Genomic DNA, 23367 nt, shown 5'->3' with positions numbered 1-23367 from the left:
CTAGCAGCAGTGTCAGAGAATCAAAACCACCAGTTTCTCCAAAGGAGAAAGAAGAAGCGTTCTAATCCTGTGAAGATTTACAGTCTCAGAAACTCAGAGTCAATTCTACTCTGTTCTGTAGGGTTTCTATGAGGTAGAACTGAGTCAGTGTCTGACTGAGTGATGTAAGATCAACAACTCAAAGCAGCAAACTGAAGGCTTAGACAGGAATCTTAAGAGACAGTGAATTCATGCTAACGTGATGAATTCATGCTAACGGTGGATGCAAATAGCTGTACAGCTTTAAAGAATGTACTCAAGGTCACCGAATTGTACATGTAGACAATTGAATTGATATATGTTTTTCTCCTATATGTATGCTTTTATTGTGAATACATGTATGTATGGGTATGTATGTTTTTACATAAACATTGGCTGCATTCATGAGCTCAAACATAAGAATAATTATGGGGCTGACACAGGACCGGCTGGTGTTTGGTTCTGTTGGACACAGGGTCTCTATGGGTCAGAACCGACTCAAAGGCATCTAATAACAACAACTCAATAGCAAACAAATTTATGAAAACAAAAGCAGAAAATAATGGTACTGAAGGAAGAAGTCCAAGCTGCGTTATCCAAAAACAGACTCCAGGAATTCAATGAATACCTATTTAACTGTTTCAACAAACTGATGAAACAATGGAAGCACCCATTTGTCTATTCCCAGAAATTTCAATGACAGCTACCTGGCCAACTGACTAGAAGAGATCCATATTTCGACCCATTACAAAGAAAAGTGACCTCCAGGATACATAAATTATGTAACTATATCATTAATATCAGATGCACGTAAAATTTTGCTGAAGATCATCCAACAATACTTGCTACAGTGCACTGACAGGCAGGTGCCTGGAATTCAGGCTGAATTCAGGAGACCTGCAACAAAGATATCATTGCTAATATCAGATGGATCCTTTCTGAAAGTAGAGAATACAAGAAAAAATTTAACTATATTTTATTGATTATGCACAGGCATTTGATTGTGTGTATTACAACAAACACAATATGATAGCATTGACAATATCAGAATTCTAGAACACTTATGGATTACTACTCAATATAAAGAAAACAAACAGCAATATTCTTATGTGCAACCTGTACATGGATCAAGAAGCAGATGCAGGAGTAGAACAAGGGAATATTGTATAGTTTAAAATCAAAAAAACTGTGCATCCGAGATGTATTCTCTCACCAGAGTATTCAATGTATGTGCTGAACAAATAATCAGAAAAGCTGGACTATATTAAGAAGAATGCAGCATCAGGGTGGAAGGAAGGCTTATTAACAACTTGTGGTATGCAGAGGACACAGCCTTTCTTGTTGAAGAGGACTTGAAGCAGTTCCTGATCAATAGCAAGGACTGCAGCCTTCAATATGGATTACAACTCAACGTCAAGAAAACACAAATCCTCACAACTGAACCAATGGGTACCATCATGATAAATGGAGGGGGGGGGACTGAAGCTGTCATGCTTTTCTTCTTGCTTGGATTCACAATCAATGTTCATGGAAGCACCAGTCAAGAGCTCAAATGAAACCTTGCATTGGAGACATCTGCTGCACACGGTTTCGCTAAAGTATTTTTAAAGCAAAGATATTACTTTAAGGTGTAAGTTGGGTCTGACCCCATGGTATTTTCAATCACTTCGTATGCATGAGAAAGTTGGACATTGAATAAGGAAGAGCAAAGAAGCATTGATCATTTGAATTATGATCCCAGTGAAGAATATTGAAAATAACATTTACTGCCAAAAGAACAAACAATTCTGTGTTGGAAGATATACAGCCTGAATGTTTCTTAGAAGCAAGGCAGCCGAGACTTTGACTCATGTACTTTGAACATTTTGTCAGGAGAGACCAGTCCCTGTAGAAGAACTCCATGCTGTTTAAGTAGACAGCAAGAAGGAGGAAGACCCTCAAAAAGATGTGTGTACACAGTGGCTCAACATTTGGCTCAAACACAACAGCAATTGTGAGATGGCCAGGACCAAATGGTGCTTCTTTCTGTTGTACACACGATCCCTGTGCGTCGGAACTGACTGTAAGGCACCTAATAACAACAAATTCAGTTATGAGATGAAAAGAGGCTAAGGAGATTTAGTAAAACAACACGTAAGCAGACATCTAAATGAGAAACATGTCAATCTCTCCTTCTAACAAGCCCTTCGCATGTAAGTAGTGGTTTTTCTAGAGTAATGTACCGTCACCTCTGGGTGCAATATGACAAATCATTTACAAAATATTTTGTAGTTTTTAATAAAGAAAATAATTGAGATATTTTTCATTAATATTATACTCCTCATATTGTTCCCTCTCTTATCCTCCTCTTAGTGTATTTCTTGGCATAAAAATTATCATTTTTTTCTCTTTCACTTTCATACCCCAGAGAGGTCTCAATTTTGTAACTCTAGTATATTCTCAATCCTCATTGGTGACTTCTAGAGGCAGGTCTTTATCTAAATCAGTAATCCACACCATCTGATAATAGTTCATACTGTTTTAACCTTTAATACTTCTTTTATAATTCTTTAAAATCAATTTAAAATGAAAGTATCTTAAAACTAAAGTGGAAGAATGCCAGAGACCACATCCCAACTCTGCAAATTCTTTCTAAGATGTGTGGATGCCTCAAAAGTATGAGGAGGGGTCTTTGAGGTGAAGGAATTGTCATTCCATTCTCATTGCAGTCCAGAAAAACTGTTGATGTGACTTGAATCCAAAAGGTCTGATTTGCAATATATGGTTTCAATTTTGTTTATTTTTAAATATCCTTAGAGTCAGCTGCAATGCCTATCCATGTTCTCTTGTGTTGTACCTGAAGCTTCTATACAGACTCTGCCTCCTGGGGAGGCTAGTGATGAATTGTGTCTACTCAATGTGTAGGCTCATTCTGCACTGAAGTAGAAAGGAAAAGCAGAGGAAGTCACAATGTGAGATTAAATGTTACTACATAGTCAGCCTCTTGAGAATAATGCTTTTTTGTATCCATCACTTATTATGGATTAGATAAGTGAATGAGGGTTTTGAATAGTTTTAACAACTTGAATTTGCTTTAACATCATGTTATGAAAATCACTCAAATAGTAATGTACTAAACCACCTCTTGTCTGTCAGTTCCTCCTACTTGTGTGATGCTGTGGTGCAGGAAGGCATGCCTCCAGTGTTTCATACATTATTAGGGTCCCCAAGGTTATTGGTTTCAGCAGAGCTTCCAGAATAAGACAGAGTATTGAGATTTTGAAGACGTACGTGGTGATCAACTTCTGAAATAATTGGCCAGTGAAATTCTTATGATTAGCAGCAGAATGGTCTCTGATCGCGTGTCCACAGACGGGCTAGAACGTTGTCCAAAGATGACGGCAAAGGCTGTGCCTCCTCCACGCCGGGTCAGCTGCAAGGGTGGAGTGAAGCCTTCAGAGCTCTCATGTGTTGTGAATTCTCACTCAAAATTCTAAGAAACAACTACAAATATCCACTAATAATCAGATGTGGAATGCAAAAATATTAATCTGATAAAATTGGAAATTGCCAAAAATGAAATGGAAGGCTTGCAGATCGATATCCATGCATTAGTAAGCTGAGTTGGACTGGCACTGGTTCTGTCACTCATATGGGCATTATGTGGGAATGACGAGTTGAGGAGGAATTGTGTCAGATTCATAATTTAAAAGGAAAGCAAAATAACCCCCAAACATTTCAAGATCTATCCTGAAGTACAATGCCATTAGCCATAAGATAATGCATATACCTTCACAAGAAGAATGTATTAATATGACTATTATTTAAATTTACCTACCAACCACTAATGCTAAAGGTGATGGAATTGAAGATTTTTACTAATTCTTTGCTGTCTGAAATTGATTAAACATAAATTTAAGATGTATAGATAGTTACTCGGGATTGGAATCTATAAATTGGAAACAAAAGTATCAATAGTTAGAAAATCCGACCATGTAGTAATAGAATTGGATGTTATAACATGGAATTTGTTGAGACCAATAACTTATTCATTGCATATGCGTTTTTTTTTCAAGAACCTAAATGGCAACTGTACAGATGGAATACTTAATTGTGCTCATTTAGAAGCTATACATGGATCAAAAGGCAGTTTTTGCTAACGGAACAAAGGAAGACTGCATGGTTTAAAGGAAACAAAGAAGTATATCACAGTCATGTGCTTTCAGCATACCTACTCAATCTGTATGTCGAGCAAAGCATTGGAGAAGCTGGGCTGTATGAGGAAGAACTGGCCATCAGGATTGGAGAGGGCTTACTAGTAGCCTGCAATATTCGGATGACACCATCTTGCTTGCTGAAAATGAGGAAATCTTTAAGCAATTGCTTATGAAGAGCAAGGGTTGCAGCCGTCAGTATGGAATACAACTCAATGTTAAGAACGCCAAATCCTCACTCTGGACCAATAGGTAACATCATGATAAACAGAGAAACGATTGAAGTCGTAAAGGATGTTTTTCTGGCTAGGATCCACAGTGCTCATGGAAGCAGCAGTCAAGAGATCAAATGACATATAACATTGGATAAATCTGCTGTACAGGATCTCTTTAAAATGTTGAAGAGGAAGGATGCCACTTTCAGGACTAGGGCATGGTTGACCCATGCATGTTATTTTCATTCACCGATTAGGCATGTGGAACTCTGTGATGCAATGCTTACGAATTGGTCTGTGAACTGTAAAGTCTGTGGTTTGAGACCACCAGCTGCTCCTCGGTAGAAAGATGGAGCTCTTTACCCCTGTAAAAAGTTAACAGTCTCAAAAACTCACAGGGGAAATTCTGCTTCATCCTATAGATGGGATCACCACAATTTGTAACAAGCTCTATGTAAGAGAATTAGGTTTGGTGTTCATACGCATGTGAAAACTGCCTATTGATTAGGGAAGACTGAAGAAGCAGAATGGGTCCATTTGTACTCCTGTGCTGGTGACAATATTGAAAGTACCATGGACTGACAGAACAAACATCTCTCTCGGAATAAGAATGGCCAGAGCACTCCTTAGAGATAAGGATATGGGGAAACTTTGTCTTAAATACTTTGACGTCTTGTCAAGAGAGACCAGTCCCTGGAGAAGGAGGGCAGTGAAAGAGAGGAAGCCCCTCAAAGAGGTGGATTGATATAGTGACTGCACTGATAGGCTCAAACATAGCAATTGTGAGGATTTTGCAGGACCAGGCAGTGTTTTGTTGTATTGTACAAAGGATCACTATAGCACCCAATAACATACACGTAGACTTCACCACACGGAACACAATAGAATCACAAAATGCCTATAGCTTTTTTAGTTCAATATCATAAATTAGAACAAAGCCAGTGTCCAACTGTTAAAGAGGCCATCAATTGCTTCCAGTAAGTTAAAACTGAAGCAGAAAGAAATTAAAACATCCATTAGAGACCATTATAAGAATTGATTTGACACATTAAATGCAAATGACTGGAAAGTAGCTGAGTTTTGGGATAACATCAGGAACATATTCTATGAAGAAAGCTAAAAGTCATTAAAAAGATCAGAGAGAAAAAAAGGCAAAAATAATCATCACAAAGGACTCTAAAACGTGTTCAAGTGTAAATAAGTTAAACTGAAAATAAAAAGTGATTAAATAAAAAAGAAGTGATTAAGTTAAAAAAAAAACTTACCAGAAGATTTAAGAGTTTTGTTTTAGATAAAGTAAATAATATGCAAAAACCTGGTGTTTGGACGCCAACGGTAAAGAATACATTCAGCCTTTCTCAAACTGTGTGACCTGAAGAAATAAAAATCAAAAAATTTTTTACAATAATGATGGATTCAAAGAGCAAAATATTGATCAATGTAGAAAGGATCAAAGAAGACAGAAGAATATAAGAGACATGGTACCCAAAAGGGATGCGTGATATTCAATCACTTCAAGAGGCAGCATAGTAGTTTTAAAAGATGCTGTTGTAGGAAGAAGCCCAAGCTGCACTAAAAGCATTAGCAAGAATCAAGTCCCTAGGGATTTACATAAAACAAATTTAAATGCTTTATAACACTGATGCAAGCCTTGAATTTCTCACTCTTCTATGCCAAGAAATTTGGAAGACAGCTACCTGGACAATTGACAGGAAGAGTTGCATAGTTTTAGCTATTTCAAAGAGGGTTGATCCCAAGAAATGTGAAAATTATTTTAAAAGTCAACATCAAACTAAATAACGTTTTGGTGAAGATGATTAAAAAAATAAAGTCAGCAATATGTTGATAAGAAAATGCCAGACATTTATCGTGGATCATAATTGGTAATGTGAGAGGAATTTGGGCTGAAATCCAAGAATACTGGAAAGATGTTTACTGACTCTCTAGATGTATTTTTGATTGTGTGGATCATAACAAGTCATGGGTTACATTGACAAGAATGTTAATTGTGCTCATGTGGAACCTGAACACAGGATAGCACTCATTCATCCAGGACAAAGAAATATTGCATGGGTCAAAATCAGGAAAGGTGTGCATTTCAGCATACTCATTCAATATGTATTGAGCAAATAACTGAGAATTCTGGACTCTATAAAAAAGAGTGTGGCATTAGGATCAGAGAAAATTCATTAACAATCTGTGGTACACAAATGACACAACCTTGCTTCCTAAAAGCAAAAATATTTTGATGTTTATTGATGAAGATAGTATACTGAAGCTTTCATTATGAATTACAACTCAATATAAACAAAACACCACCACCACCACCCATCCTTAGGACAATACCAGGATAAATGGCTAAAATACTGAAACTGTGAAAGATTTCATTTTACTTGAATCTGCCTTCAATTCTCATGGAAATAGCAGTAGTAAAATTATTCATTGCATTGAACATATCTGCCTCACAAGACCTCTTTCAAGTATTAATAAGCAAGGTTGTCATTTTAAGGACTAAGATTCACCTGATGAAAGTCAAGGCATTTTCAATTGTCTAGTATACTTATGAAAGCTGCATAATAAAGAAGGTAGACAAGAGAAGAATCGATGAATTTGAATTATGGTGTTGGTGAAAAATATCAAAAGTATCAAGGATCACCAGAATAACAAATTGAAATGCCAGAATGCTCCATGGACACAAAGATGGCAAGACTTTTTCTCATATGCTGTGGAAATGATATCAGGAGAGACCAGTCCATGGAAAAGGACATCATGCTTGATAAAGTAGAGGGCAAGTGAAAAGGAGGATAATTCTAAGTGAAATGGATTAGCACAGTGGCTGCAACCATGCACGTAAGCATGAGAAAAATTGTGAAGATAATGTGAATCTGGGCAGTGTTTTCTTCTGTTGTACCTAAGGTCACTAAGAGTCAGAGTTTATTCAGAGTGACATAAAAACAACAACAGCATGGCACTGTGTGTTAGACAGGGTTTTCTAGAGAAACAAAACCAGGACAATTATGAATATATATTCAGGAAGCTGTTAGATCCCTTGGTATTGCACATATCCATCCATATACATATATGGATAGGAATCTAACACGAAGGAATCTAACAGCTAATCCGCACAGCAGTACAGAGGGCTCAGTTCAACAGTTAATATACTGGTAGTCCTTCAACTCACATGGGATGCTGGGTCCAAGGTCAAGGAAACAGACAGCTGAGTCTTCCCTAAGGCATGGCAGGCAGTCTGGCCCCAGGCAGCAAACAACAGGGCGGGTCACCAACAGTGAGCAGCTCAGGAGTTTAGCAAAGCAGGCTGGGATGGGATGTGGAACTCAAGTGATCAAGAAGACAGGATCCAACAAGCTCAGGCTCAAGCAATGTATACTTCAGCAGCGTGGGGGAACAGTTCTTGAAGGAACCTCAAGCTCTAGCTACATGATCCATGGGTTGGCTGTCCCATAGTTAACATAGTTCAAAAGTTGAGGCAGAAAACTAGGGAAAGCAGCCACATGCTGGTCTTATCACCAGAGAGAAAGAGAGGAGGCGGGGCTTGCTGAGCCATTTATCTCTTTGCTTTCTAATCAAACTGTGACCTTATTAAAACCACATGTTCCTATTGGCCAGGTTGGCACAATAAACCTACCTATCACACAATGAAAAGGGCAGTTTCGTATTTACTACCTTTTATTTTTCATGACAAAGAGCCACTGGCCTGCTTCTCAACCTCATGGTCAGCAATTCCAAGCCACCATCTACTCGGAAGGAGAAATATAAGGCTTTCTACTCCAACAAAGGTTTACAGGCCTGGAAGCCCACAGGAACACTTCTACTTTGTCCTGTAGAATCTCTAGGTTTTGAAAGGGCAGTGAGTGAGCGAGTGAGTTATTATGTCAAGGGGTCTTGGTGGCACAAAGTTTAAGCACTCATAGTAAACCAAATGACTGTGTTTTGAACCCACAATAGACTCATTTGGAGAAAAGACCTGTAAATATACTCCCTAAGAAACTCTCCTTTGCAGTTTTGCTTTCTCTGTAATTTCACTAAGAATTAGACATAACGTAACAGCACACAACAACCCAAACAAAAACTAAACAGGGGATATCTGCCTGTAGGGGACTTGCTATTGTTTGCTACACAACTATGCATTTCAAATGAAGAAGTTTTTGCATCCACTTTCATCTAAATCAATTTATGAATATAAAAATGTTATAAAACCAAACTCACTGCCACCAGTTTGGTTCCTAATCATAGTGACCTTATCAACAGAATAGAACTACCTCTGTGGGTTTCTGAGACTATAAATCTTTATGGGGTACAAAACTCTCATCTTCTTCCAGTGGAGATGTGGCTGGTTTCAAACTACTGATCTTGCTGGTACTGATCTAACGTACAACCCACTTAAGTGAAAAGTAGCTAATATTATTAAGTATCTGCTGTATGCAAAGAATTTGACCCAAGTTCTTTAGAGCTACATCAAAGAATCAAAATCAGTCTCTCTCTTTAAATAGTTTTAAATATTTTGGAAGTGAAAACGTTCTAAGACAGCAGGGAGTAACATAAAGGTAACAAGAGTAATGACATAGAATTTCATAAAGTAAATGCCACCGTGTTTTGAAGAAAGCCCCTGAGAATGGAGTAATCCGGGAAAGGCACTCTAATAAAGTGTCATTTGTGATGAACAGTGAAAAATGTGCAGATTTTGACAGGCTTGGTTGAAAGGAGACGTCTTTCTAGGGAAAAGATAAAATACAGCAAAGACAGTGCAACAGAACTTATGTGCATCTGTAAGTTAATTATTAGAGGTTTTGATTGAAGAGTGGCAAATATTACAAGGAAGGAAAAGATATAGATGATAAAAACCAAGAAAATATATTCTGGGGGAAATTACAGAGAACCTTGAAACAGAGATTCTGAAAATATACACAACATATTTAGATTTTTCAGTATCTTTAAAGGTTTTTGGAGAACAAAGTGTGGCATTAGTGGAACTACTTGGAGAATGAATGGAAAAGAATGTTTGCAAGTGTTTTTTAGGAACTCTTGTACAAATATAAGCAAAAATAATCAGAATTAATATTAGGAGAGAAAAATGGATCACACTGATAAGATATTGTAAATTAAAACAGTGCCAGCTTATCCCAAACTCATAAAAGTAAATGTGAAGTTCTTAAACTAGAAAGTATAACCTATTTTTGCATAGAATGAAGAGAATATTCCTCTGATACCTACAGTGCAAATGAAAAGAAAAAAAATAACACAGCAGGGGATAACTAATTATAACTTGCAAGGAGTTAATAATGTATACACTAAGTTATAAAATAGCTTCATTAATTAAGAAACTGTGTTTTGGATACTATAAATTGCAACTTCATATATAATTTATAGGGCATAAATATATTTTAGTATGTGACAAATATGTTGAACCTGATTAGGAAAACAGAAGTTCATAATAGGGACCTCCAGATGTTATAATTTGGGAAATACATTTTAGCATATACTAAATTGATATTAATTTTAGGCATGGGAAAACTTGTAATGCCACCTGTCCTTATTTAATAATGTTCTCATTCGGACAGAACCACGAGGGGTTGCAGTGCCCATGGGCATCCTAGGGGTTCCATTGTCTTTATGGAAAAGGAATACAATGTTGTATGAAGAGCAGAGCTTCTCCAGTCATAGGAAGACACAAAATAAAAGGTTCTCAAAATGCCATTATTTGTGAAATATATTGTTTTGAATTACAAAAATATATATTTTTGACTACTCAGAAATTCATTGGATTCTATTTACAATAAATTAGTTTGTTCTTCATCTGAAATGATAAGCCATTCAAATAATAAAGCAAGAAGACAACAAAGACTGCTGAATGGCCAAGAACTTGAAATTTAAATTTAAATAGAACCCCCCTATTTATCCCTTTGCTATTGTTTTGTATCTGTGTTTGATATTTTATGATAATGATTCATAATTTTTACATTCCACATCCCAAGTATAAAACGACCTTTGCAGCCGTTACATCCCAGCAAATGAAGGGCCTGAAAGTACTACTCCATTGGTGTCATTGGGGTCAAGCCTACTTTAAAGGGAAAGTTCGTCCCCAAGCAATATTTTGAGTGTATTTCATCCTGAGGGACTCAACTTCTGTCACTGTATTAGACAATGTTATAGCATTATCTATACAGTCACTCATCCCTCAGAACTGGGCTTCCTATTCCTTTTAGGAAAACACTTTAGAAGTTCTATTGAAACCTATTAATGATATTTGACCCTGTTGGTATTTGTAATATCAGTGGTATACCATCTAGCACCACAGCAACCCACAAGTCGTCATAGAATGGCAAAACTGACAGATGAGTACTAACCAAAAGACCCAAACTCACTTCCATCAAGTCAATTCTGACTCTGAATGAACCCATAGGACAAGACACAACTGCATCTGTGGGATTTTGAGACTGACATTTTTTATAGGACTAGAAAGGCACATATTTCATAAATCAGCTGGTGGTTTCAAACTGCCTACCTTGCGGTTAGCAGCCCAACACCGAACACCCCTCCAGTACCAGAGAACCTTAAATAAAGTCAATCATGATGAAGTGATATAGTTAGTGCTTTTGAAAAAGTCAACTCAAGGAGATCGACCCCTTGTCTGTCAGTTTGTTTTACTGAGGTGACTTGGGTGTTGCTGTTATGCTAGAAGCTATGTCACTGGTATTTAAAATACCAGTAGGGTCACCTACAGATAATAGGTTTCAGGAGAGTTTCCAGATTAAAAAAAGACAACAAAGAAGGACTTGCTTGGAAGGAGTCATTGGAAATCTTACTTATAGCTTTAAAGCATTGTCAGATACTGAAGGCATAATTAATGTAAGCAAAACATTGTTGGAGTTATGCGGGGTTACCCTCTTTCCCCCCAGCACCCCCCTCCCCCCAAAATGCTGTGCTGGGTGGAGCTTTTGTAGTACACATTTCCCCCCTAGGCCAGCATCCAGCAACTTCTTCAGAGTTAGTGCACCCAGTGGCATCACCTGGGAAGGTTCTCTCTGGTCACAGTGAATTTTTTCATAAAAGCAGGTTATTTTGAACGTCATTTTCTATGATGGCTGATTTAAGTGAACAGCATGTGGCTGTGAAATTGTGTTTCCTACTTGGGAAAAATGCTGCAGAAACTTGTTTCCTACTTGAGAAAAATACTGCAGAAACTTGTGACGTTGAAAACAGCTTACCAGGACAGCAGTAAGGGAAAAAGTGTATGAGTGGTTTTCTCATCTCAAAAAAGGTGAAATGTTGATTGATGTCAAACCTTGCTCTGGACTTTCTGAATGGATGGAAATGTAGACAAAATTGTAGACTTGTGCTCGAGACTGATGACTAACCATTGGGGATATGGGGAAGTTATCTGGACTATCCTAGAGCTTGCTGAAGTGAATTTTAATGGAAGATTTGGGAATGAGAAGGATAGCTGCAAAATGTGTGCTCCGGGTTCTGATGAAGAGCCAGTGGAAACATGTCATGCTTTCAAGGAACAACTCTGAAGTGACCCAGCCTTTTTTACATTACTGGCAAGAAGACATGATGCTATTCTTATGACCCCGAAAACAAATATCAGTCAAGCCAGTGGAAGACACCATCCTCATCTGACCCCACAAAATCTCATCAAGTGAAATCAAAGATCAAGACACAGTGCATTTGTTTTTTTGGTGTAAGGGGGATAGTATATGTGGAGTTCATTCTACCAGGTCAAATGGTTACTCAAGAGTTCTATTTAGAGGTTCTGAAAGATTGTGTAAAAGTGTGCAACAAAAAAGGTCTGATTTGTGGCAGAAGGGAGACTGTTTTAGCCTCCATGACAATGCATCTGCTGAAGCAGCCATCTCAGTGCATCTGCTTTTGGCTAAAAACACCGTGCCTCTCTTGCTCACGCACCTTACTCATTCGACCTCACTCCGTGTGACTTCTTTTTGGTTCTGTGAATGAACAGGAGCACGAAGGGACAGCAATTCGATGATGTAGAAAAGGTGAAGAAAAAAAAATAAAAGGAGGGAGGTGCTGTCAATCATCCAAACAGATGAGTTTTTAAAACATTTCTAAGAATGGAATTGCAGTTTTGACAAATGTATTAAGTGCAATGGAGATAACTTTGAAGGTAATAAGGTTGTTTTGTAATAACATATGAGGTCTCTAGATATCTTTGTGAGATGAAGTAAAATTAGCACTTATACCTTAAGTACATTTAAATATTCAAAATTTCATCAGATTGCTAAAGCTGGGATTTTGGGTCTTGTATTTAATAGCTTATTTTAGACTCCAGGTGTTTGGGTGACAATTTTCTAAAATATTTTAAGAACTGTCTGTATGACATCACCGTGAAACTTTTGTTTGTTATACAAATATATTTAAAGGGCTATTTATTGTTTACCTTTGTTTTAATTATGTACAATAAATTTTCTATTGAAATTATTCTTTGGTCTGGTATAGAAAACCCAAAATTCATAGATCACGTTAACTATAGATATGTTATAATAGAATTCACAATGTCATATATTAGTCACTTGGAAAATTTTGTTCACAAAATGGTATCGACTGAATGCATGGTGCAAATAATTCTTAAGTAACAAAGTATTAAACAAACCATACTTTCCCAATAATTTTTCATAAATTAATTGAATAAAGGTTCTATAATTTCAATTGGCTCTAATCTTTTCAAAAAGAATTTGAGAATCTCCCTCCAATCAATGAGAGCTTTCTTTAGATAGTTAAAACAAACTTCTAGCTTTTAATTATTGATTGTTCTGTTTTTAATTCTAATCCCTAACAACAAGACAAAATGTGGTTTAATAGAATTCTGCTCCATACATGCATAGGTTTAGCCTCAAAAATTATGTCTACATATGTCTCTGTTATCCATGGATGGTTGCAGATAAGCTCTCTTAGTAATACACCTCTCTTAATATCTAGTCTTTTAATATCTAGTCTCAGGGGCCTTTCAAAACCAAAGGTCCAATCAAAACCGATTTCTGAATGGATCTGCTAGGCCAATTAAATTCAAGGCAGTGGGAACTTCAAAAGTTTGGGCAACTGCATTTTAGAATTCAAAATGGGTAACCTTGATGTGTTTTCTCAACGGACAATCATGAAGACATTTTAACAAAACCAAAATGTTGTTGGTGAGAAAAAGTCCAGTAAAATTGCCCCTTTTTTTACCTCCTGAAAATACAGCTTACTCATCCTTTGAGGGAAGCTAGGGCTGCCTCTTGAGCATTTGGGGTGCGGGGGCTTTATTCTCTCCACTCTACAGGCCTGCTCTTGCCCTCTTGTATTTCGTTTTGTTCCCCAAACTCAAGCAGTATTTAAAAGGAACACAATTTGCATCCTTTGAGAATGCCAAGACAGCTGTTTCTGACATGGTGTAAGTGGAAAACGATAGACTTATTCAAGGAAGAGTTAGAGCGAGAGAAACACCACTTTCAGAATTTTATAGGTCAAAATGGAGGTGGTATTGACAATTTTTTTCATATTTAAAATTTTTTGTTTTATAAAGATTTCAATGATTTTTGGTAATACTTTTTTTTTTTAACCTGACGTACCCTTAATCACAAAAAGATGATTATAGATCATTTAAAAAATTTCCTAAGTAGTGGGAAAGTAGTTAATCTTTAGCTTTTATTTTCATGTTAGCATATATTCGTATATCTTACTCTTTCTTTTTGATTTGTTAAAGCATTCATTCATATCCTCTAGGAGATATAATAATATGACAAATGAATTATCCATCCAGCTCTCAACTGCTGTTTGTGTTTTATAAGATTTTCCTGCTGGCTCTGTCAGAGTAAATGTCTACGGTGATGGAACTGTTAAAGCGGAGGCAGAGATAAAATACTATGCAATGGCAAAAGATATGGCATTTCAAACAGCAGACACAGGATATAGAACATGTCAGGTAAGTTGATCTTTCGCTGACTTAAGAATAAAGTAAGCTAAAGGACTAATGTGGGAGAACAGAATGCATGCTGTGGTTGCAAGTCTAAATGTTGATTGACTAAGAATGAGTTGTTGATCAATATGAAGAGAAGCCAAGCTCTGTGGCACATAGCTGCAGATAAGCTAGTTTGCTTATGTCAGGTCAACCCAGATAATGTCAAATTAAGTCACTCTATCCAGTACAAAATCGCCCTGTAATGGGCTCATTTCAAAGCTGTTACAGGGCAGATAAAGAAATAGAGATGGATTAAAGAGAATTTTTAAGAAATTAATCTCCTCTTTATCTAGATCTGGACAGCACAAAATAAAAGGAAAGTGGCATGGGGTGAAGGAACCAGACAAACCAAGAATACTAACAGACATAGAGGAAATGGTACTGGAGAAATTGTTATTTTTAAAGGAAAAATTTCAGACGCAGTACATGTTTTTCACTTTTTGTACTAAGAAGTCTGGCTTCTAGAGTTCCTTAGTCCTCCCTGGATGAGTTCATGGAGATGGTGAAAGATGGACTTGACTTATGATAACAAAACCACAAGAACCTTCCTGGTGTGTTTTAGTTGCTCAGCCTTGGAGTCAGCCGGCCAGTCAACAGCATGCTTCTCCTTACAGGCACCCTGACATTTTGTCGGCTTAGCCCCTGCGTAAAATACATTTAAAGAGCTGTGTAAAAAGATGTGCTTTTATTCTACCAGTATGGAATATTATAGGAATCCTTTCTTTCAAATGCTACTCTATCAGTTGATTAAGAAACTTGGATAATATTTCAAATTGTACTCTGAATATCTTGATTCAAAGACCAATGTATATTGTGAGTTATTCATTAAATCTATTATATATTTATGAAGATATGTAATCACAAATATGAGTTGTTTAAATATTATACCTTCCTAGCTGAAATGATATGCTATAAGGACTACCTTGACCTTTCCTATAAATTTTAGTGGCAGATTTTATTTCAGCAATTAGTAATAAGATACTTCTTATAATCATTTGAAAGTGATTAGGCATATAAAAGCTTGAACGTTCTGTTGAATTTAAGAAAAGAAGAAATAAAATATCTGAGTGTTTTCCCCTCAATGATCCTAGAATTTTAAATGAATTTTCTATTATCATTTAAAATATATTGGTCATGTAACAAGGCAACAACTCTGTGAATTTGAGAAATGAAATAAGAAAGAGGAATCTGTGTGCTATTTCACATTTAATGATGTCACGAAGTCTTACAACACTTTACCAGAGCCAGTTTAATTATCTAACTCTTTCCTAAATGATTAAAACATCTCTGGATATTAAGAGCCAAAGTATAACATAATAAAGGTATAATTTCTACTATATCACTTAAACTGGGGAATTTGAGATTGTTTGAAGTGAAAAGAATATACAGCTCAATTTGGAAGATGATTAGAATGCAAATACTACTACTACTACTAATATCAACTCCTATTTAAGTGAAATAATTAAAACCTTTGAGACTTTCACCCTGTTGTCTTAGAGCCACTAATGTGAATTATAAAGGAATTTGTTGTTGTAGGTACTATCAAGTCAGTTCTGACCCCCCAAAACCTTATGCTTCAGCCATTATTGCAGCCTCAGTGTCGATACATCTCCTTGAGGGCCTTCTTTTTTACCTGCCACTCTACCTTACCAAGCGCGATGTTCTTTGGTCCCCCCTGACAGGATGTCCAAAGGATGTACGGTGAAGTCATCATTCTTGCCTTCAAGGGGCACTCTGACTACACTGCTTAAAAGACGGATCGGTTTGTCCTTCGAGCAGTCCAGGGCACTTTCACTGCTCTTCGCCAGCACCACACTTCAAATCCATGAATTATTCTTCAGTCTTCTCTAATCAAAGACCAACTTTCACATGAATATAAGGCAATTGAAAATACCATGAGTTGGGTATGGGGTACTTTAGGGATCAGCCTTGCTTTTCAATACTTTAAAGAGGTCTTGTGCAAGAGATTTACCGAATGCAGTGTGTCATTTGATCTCTTGACTACTGCTACCATGATCATGGTTGTGGACCAAAGCATGAATAAATCCTTAACAAATTCAAACTTTTCTCCATTTATTATGATGCTACCGATTGGTCCCTTGGTCAGGATTTTGGTCTTTTTTTACATTGAGTTGTGACCCATCCTGAAGGCTTCAATCCTTGATCTTCATCAGTAAGTGCTTCAAGTCCTCCTCATTTTCAGTGACCAACCTGAACATCACAGGTTGTTAAGCAGCCTTTGTCCAATTCTGGTGCCACATTCTCCTTCATATAAACCAGCTTCTCTGATCATTTGTTCAGCATAATTATGGTGAGAGGATACAACTCTGCAGAAACACCTTTCCTGATTTTAAACCCTGCAGTATTCCAATGTTCTCTTCGCACCAGTGCCTCTTGATACACGTACAAGTTCTACAAGAGCATAGTGAAGTATTTTGGAATTCCATTCTTCTCAAGGTTATCCATTACTTCTTATGATCCACAAAATCAAATGCCTTAAGATAGTCAACAAAACACAAGCAAATATCTTTCTAGTATTCTCTGCTTTCAGGCAAGATTCATCTGACATCAACAATGATATCCCTGTTGCATATCCTCTTCTGAATCTGGCCTGAACCTCTGGCAGCTCCCTGTCAATGCATTGTTACAGCCCTTGTTGGATGATCTTCAGCAAATTTTTACTGGCATGTGATTTCAGTGATATTGTTCTATAATTTAAGCATCCTGTTGGGTCCACTTTCTTTGGAATGGGTACAAATGTGGGTCCCTTCCAATTAGTTAGCCAAGTAGCTGTCTTCCCAATTTCCTGACGTAGACAAGTGAATGCCTCCAGTGCTTCAGCAACTTTTTGAGACATTTCAATTGGGATCCCATCCATTCTTGTAGTCTTGTTTTTGCCCAATGCTTTCAGTGCAGCTTGCATTGTGTCCTTAAGTACTATTGATTCTTGCTCATATGCTACCTCTTGAAAGGGTGGTGTGTTGACTAGGGACTCTAAATTCTTTCCATCTTCTTTTGATGCTTCCTGCATTATATTTTGTCCATAGAATCTTTCCATTTTTCAACTTAAGGCTTGAATTTTTCATTGAATTTTTTTGGTTTAAGTCACGCTGAATGTGTTCTTCCTTTTTAGTTTTCTAATGATAGGTCTTTGCAGGTTTTATTATAATATTTGACTTTGTCTTCTTGAGCTGCCCTTTGAAATGTTCTATTCAGCTCTCTGGCATCACCATTTTCCCCCCATTTGCCATAGCTACTCTATGATTTAGAGCAAGGTCCAGGATCTCTTGTGACATACAGTTTGCTCTTTTCTTTCTTTTCTCCATTTTTATGACCTTTTTTTTTCATGAATGATATTCCTAATGTCTTCCCATAGCTCATCAGGTCTTCTGTCATTAGTGTTCAGTAATGCAAATCTGTTCTTGAGATGTAAAAATTCAGGTGGGATAGACTCAAGGTGGTATTTTGGCTTTGTGGATTTTAAAAAATTTTCTCCATCTTTAACCTCAACTCTCACACTAGCATGTCATCACCTGCCCAGTCACCATTTCCAGTCAGCCACTAGTCATCTCTTCCCACAGATGTAGTCAATTTGATTGCTGTGCATTCCATCTGGAGAAATTCATGTGAATAGTCACGGTTAGTGTTGTTGAAAAACTGTATTTGCTGAAGAAGTCATTAGTCTTGAAAACTTCTATCGTGTGATCCCCAGCTTCATTTCTATCACTAAGTCCATATTTTCCACCTACCGTTCCTTCGCTGTAACATTTTCATTTCTATCGCCTGTAATTATCAATGCATCTGGATTTCCTCTGTGATTAATTTACAACTGAATTCATTGATAGAATTCTTCAATTCCTTCATCGCTATCTTTTGTGGTGGGTGAAAAATTTTGAATAATAGTTATGTTTTCTGGATTCCTTCAAAGGTGGATAGATATAATTCTATCACAGGATTGTAATTAATGGTTGAATTTGCAATTTCCTTTTTGACAATGAATTCCATGCCATTCCTCTTGATTGTGTTATTCCTGGCATAGGAAATTGAATGACTTTCTGATTCAAAGTGGCCTGCACCAGTCCATCCCAGCTCACGAATGCCTAGATTTTTAACTTCATGTGTTCCGATACATTTTTGATAACTTCCAGGTATCCCAGGTTTATACTTCATACATTCCAAGTTCAGATCATGAAGAGATTTTTGCAGCTGTTTGTCCCATGAGGAAATGAAGCTCCTGAAGGGTCCACTCTCACAAGCTCTACCAACTTCTGTCACTATGGTCCACTCCACTGGGAGAAATCTGCTCTTCCCTGGTCCTTTCCAGTGCCCTCCAGCCAAGAGACCCGTCCTTCAGGCACTGACTTGGACAGTGCTCTGCTCCACTCAGTAGGCCTTCAGTATCTGACAATGTTTGGAAACTATGCCTAAGATTTTCAGGGCTGCTTATTCCAAAGTCGGCAGCGGAGACCTTCTTCATTGTCTGTTCTTAGTTTGGAAGCCCTGCTGAAACCTGTTCATTTTGGGTGACCCTGCTGGCATTTGAAACCCCAGTGACATATCTTCTAGCATCACAACAAGACACCACAAACTGACAGACAATGGTGGTAACTGGCGGTGGCAGTAGTATATTCACGTTATTGTGGACCATTAGTGCTATGTGGATTCAATACTGTTTAATAAATTACCCCAAAAGAAAAACTTTCACGCCTTAAGAAGTCCTTCCTTAGCCCCGTTCTCTCAGTCCCTGGCTACCACCAATCTGCTTTTGTCTCTAACAATTTACCTATTCTGGAAATTTTATTTAAAATGACATTAACTAATCTTTTGACATTTAAGTTGTTTGCATCTTTTTGCTATTGTGAAATTGTGAATATTTGTCATTGTTAATACCAACCATGTACAAATGTGTAGTAGATATTTTAAATTCTGAATCTTATGGTATTTCTCTGCTTAACCTCTTTATTAATCATCAAATATCTTTCTTCTGGGGCTGAAACATTGCATGTTACCACCAACTGTGTCAGATGTTTCTAATCTCTTCTAATCTTTCCACTTCCTCACCAACACTTGTGAGTTTCTATTTGTTTTTTTGTCTCTCTTAAAGCCATCCTCAGAAAACAAAAACAAAACTCTCAAGCTCACTGCTAATGAGCCAATTCTGACTCACAGTGACACTTTCAGGGTAGAACTGCCCCGTGGTTTTCTGAGAATGTAACTCTAAGGCAGTAGAAAGCCTCCTCTTTCTCCTGTGGAGCAGTGGGTGGTTTCAAACTGCCGAAACAGTGCACATCCCTTAACTTTCTACCCACAAAGCCACCTGAGCTCTTATAGGCACCTTAGTGGGTATGCATAGTATCACAGTTACAACCATATTATTTTTAAACCATGATTTGTATGTTCTAATCACCTAGGATTGTGGGCGGCTAATCATCAGATCAGCACTTAGAAACGACCAGCTGCTCTGCGGCGGGGAAAGGGGCTTTCTACTCCAGTAAAGAGTTATAGTCATTCTACCCTGTCTGAGAGGCTCGCTATGAGTCAGCGTTGACTTGATTGCAATGAGGTTTTTTTCTGTGTGTGTGTGTGTGTGTGTGTGTGTATACTTACCCCTGACCTATTAGCCAAGCACTGACCACTCCACAATCCACTACCGTCAGTTCTATTCTGGCCATTCAGGTGTTTATGTAGGGTTTCCGAGGATGGCTCATGGTCCCTGATTAGAGTCATTCTGACTTAGTAAGAATACTCACATAAGTTATAAATGACTGAATAAAATAGGAATGTACCAATGAGAACACTCCGCCATTTATTTAGAGAAGAATAAATGAATTAAGTATCACCCCGGGTAGTAGCGTCCAAGGGAGAAAATATTTCTGAGCACAATATTATTGTACTTCCCATGACTGTCAGGTGCTGCAGGGCCAGTTACAAATCACAGTGAAGCTATGAACAGCAGAGGAAAACAGTGCCCGGTCCTGAGTCACCCTCCTAATTGTGCGTGTGTTTGAATCCGTTCTTGGGGATGCGTGAACCCATCTTGTCGAAGTCCTTCCTCATTTTTGATGCCCTTCTACTTTACCAACTACAATGTCCTTCTCCAGGGACTGGTCATGCCTAAAAACTTGTCCAAAGTATGTGAGATGAAGTCTCATCCTCCTCCCCCATAAGGAGCTCTCTGGCCTTACCTCTTCCACCACAGATTGGTTTGTACTCTTAGCAGTCCACGATACTTCCAATAGTCTGTGCTCGCACCATCATTGAAATGCCTCAACTCTGCTTCAGTTTGCACAGCATCAATTAGAGCCACTGATGCTGGGCCCAGTGGCTTCCTGAAGGTACAGGCACCGGTTTCCTGAGAAAGTTATTGGATTGTTGCCTAAAGCAGTGCTGCTCCTGATGCAAACCGAAAGGGCAAGGCAAAGAAGGGAAGTCCACCAAAGACCACTCAGTGCCATCAACTCCTTTTGGACATTCAGTGACCACATGGGACAAGCAGAATGCCTCCAACATTTTCTGAGAGGCTAAATCTGTGGGAGCACGCAGCCTCATCTTTCTCTTGTGGAAAAACTAGTGACTTCCAACTGCTGACATTTAATTAGCAAACATCAGGATTCCAAGAGCAACAAAATGGTGTGAATATACACATGAAAGTGATTCTAGTGTCTAGCTTGGATAGCTTTTAAAATAATTATCCAAAGAATAATTACAAATGTTTCAATAAATCAAATTATCATTACACTTTTGGGAAGGAATTTAATTTGTATATGTTAGTACTATATTTGTTTTAAAATGTCTGCCTTATTTGATTACATATTAAGTAGTCGGGTGTTATGAAATGCTTGAAAGGGAGTATGAAGGGATAGAAAGGCATGGACCCCGAGAGTGTCATGTTTAATATCAGCAATAGAAAGCCTGTTTGCTTTGCTTGGGTGTGTGTGTGTGTGTGTGTGTGTGTGTATGTGTGTGTGTGTTTGCCATTTGTGCCATTGAATATTTCCATTGGAGAATTGAAGTTTGATAAAAGTAAAGCTTTGAGGGTTATTTTTACATTATAAATTAGAAATATCATACAGAGACCAAGTTGAAAAATTTAGTACAAAGACACTTAAATAATAGTCTAAATGCAAAAACCCTAAAACCATTGCTATTGAATCAATTCTGACTCAGCCACCATATCAGGTCCCAAAGGGACAGACAGCTTTATCTTTCTTCCATAGAGCAGCTGGTGGCTTGAACCATCAATCTTACTGTTAGCAGTACAATGCTTACCCCAAACTGCCATTAGGATTACTTAATCAATGACCTAGAAGAGTTTTAATTAAGGCTTCATACGAATTTTAAAATAAATTATGATATTGACATCAATAGCACAATCAATCGATGGAGAAAGATTAGTTGTCTCTAAGTATATCTATATATATATATTCTTATAGGTTAATAGCAGTTTTATCTGGGCATGTGGATATCCAGTTAAAATTGTACTTCCTAACATTTGTGTCTGTGTCTGATGGTGGGTGGTCATAAGACTAGGTAACAGCCAAATGTATGCCAGGAGGGACCGCTGCACACTTCAGATTGTGTGTTTCTTGCTTGTGACTCGCTGCCATACAGATTTCAGAGTGATTGATAAACTGTCTTGGATTTTGAAGATAATGCTTGAAGTAGTTTTGACCCCTGAACCAGGGAGCCAATATATCAGCGCTAGGTTCCTAAGTCCATACTTTATTTAAGCTATTGTGATCTTAGGTCTGTTTAACAATAGGCAAAATTACATTCTAACTAATTAGAACATGTGTACTATTAGTCTGACTTTAAGAATTCATTAAGAAAAAGGAAACTATTGTATTTGACCAAACACTGAACAAGCCATGTGTGGGCGATGAGTCTCTGGTTTTAAGACTTATGCACTCCTCGAAATAACATTCGGTTACCTTTAATGATGTGTTAAATGTCTGAAAGCTGACATTATGGTATTTGGAGAAGAGAAGATTAACATATACCGGATATTTGACTTATATTTTCTCATTTTAATCCTTTAATAATTCTGTCAGGTAAATATCATTAATGGCTCATAGATTATGAGTCCTGAATAGGCATTTAAACAATCCTCAGATTTAAAAACACATTTTCTTCTCAAAATGCAAACATTTTCATGTTATTTAAAGGAATCCTCCAGCTGTGTGAATAACTAATAAGCCATACATCTGAAATCATTTGAAAGGAGTCACAAGTTTCCTCGAATTTTTCCTTCTCTTATTTATGTTGGTGTTTTGTTGCTAATCATTGACATGGAGTCCGCTTAGACTCGGCAGCCATACGTACAACAGAAGGAAACACACCGAGTCCTGGACAAGCCTCACAATTGTTTTTATGTTGGAGCCCAATATTGCAGCCACTGTATCCGCTCATCTGGAGGGTCTTCTGCTTTTCCACTACCGTTGTACTTCACCAGGCATGATGTCCCTCTCCAGGGACTGGTCTCTCCTGAGAGCACATCGAAGGTACTTGAGACGAAGTCTTTCCATTCTTTCCCTTAATGAGCATTCTGGCTATACTGCTTCCAAGAGAGATCTGTTTGTTCTTTTGGCAGTTTATTTTTACATTGGTAGTCAGGTATGTTGAAATTCTAAGAAATGACTAATTAAACTTTTAAAAAATTAATCGACAAAAGAAAGCATCTCTTTTTGTCCTAAACCTATTTACTTGTATGGGTATTCTCTTTAATTAACTGCCTGAAATGGAGTAACCATAAAAAGTACAAAGGCCGGGCGAGCTTTGTATAATACAAGAAGGCACTTCCTTTGCTCTTGTACCTCCCATTGTCCTTACAAGCTGCAGCAGGAAACTTTGTTTAATATATGATATAAACTATTTAGCAGGTTCCCATTTAAATGGCTCTCTTGGCTCTCTTTCATAGCATGCATTATGAACAATAAGCCCAAACCAATCACTTCTTTTTTTTTTA

At 37.5% G+C, this 23367-nt stretch overlaps 1 protein-coding gene across 1 annotated transcript in view; it reads left to right on the top strand.

Moving 5' to 3' along the window:
• Positions 1 to 23367, top strand: part of BANK1 (B cell scaffold protein with ankyrin repeats 1) — a 323683-nt gene that overhangs the window by 62708 nt on the left and 237608 nt on the right. Inside the window, exon 4 of the mRNA XM_045284327.1 lies at positions 14233 to 14366. Within this exon, the coding sequence (XP_045140262.1) occupies positions 14233 to 14366 (134 nt within the window). The remainder of the gene's footprint in view (positions 1 to 14232; positions 14367 to 23367) is intronic.

Source organism: Echinops telfairi, unplaced genomic scaffold (assembly GCF_000313985.2).
Source record: "Echinops telfairi isolate 266 unplaced genomic scaffold, ASM31398v2 ScPeMD7_7468;HRSCAF=8506_0, whole genome shotgun sequence".
Lineage (NCBI taxonomy): Eukaryota > Metazoa > Chordata > Mammalia > Afrosoricida > Tenrecidae > Echinops > Echinops telfairi.
The sequence above is the reverse complement of the archived record's forward strand: the minus strand, read 5'-3'. Positions and strand labels throughout refer to the sequence as shown.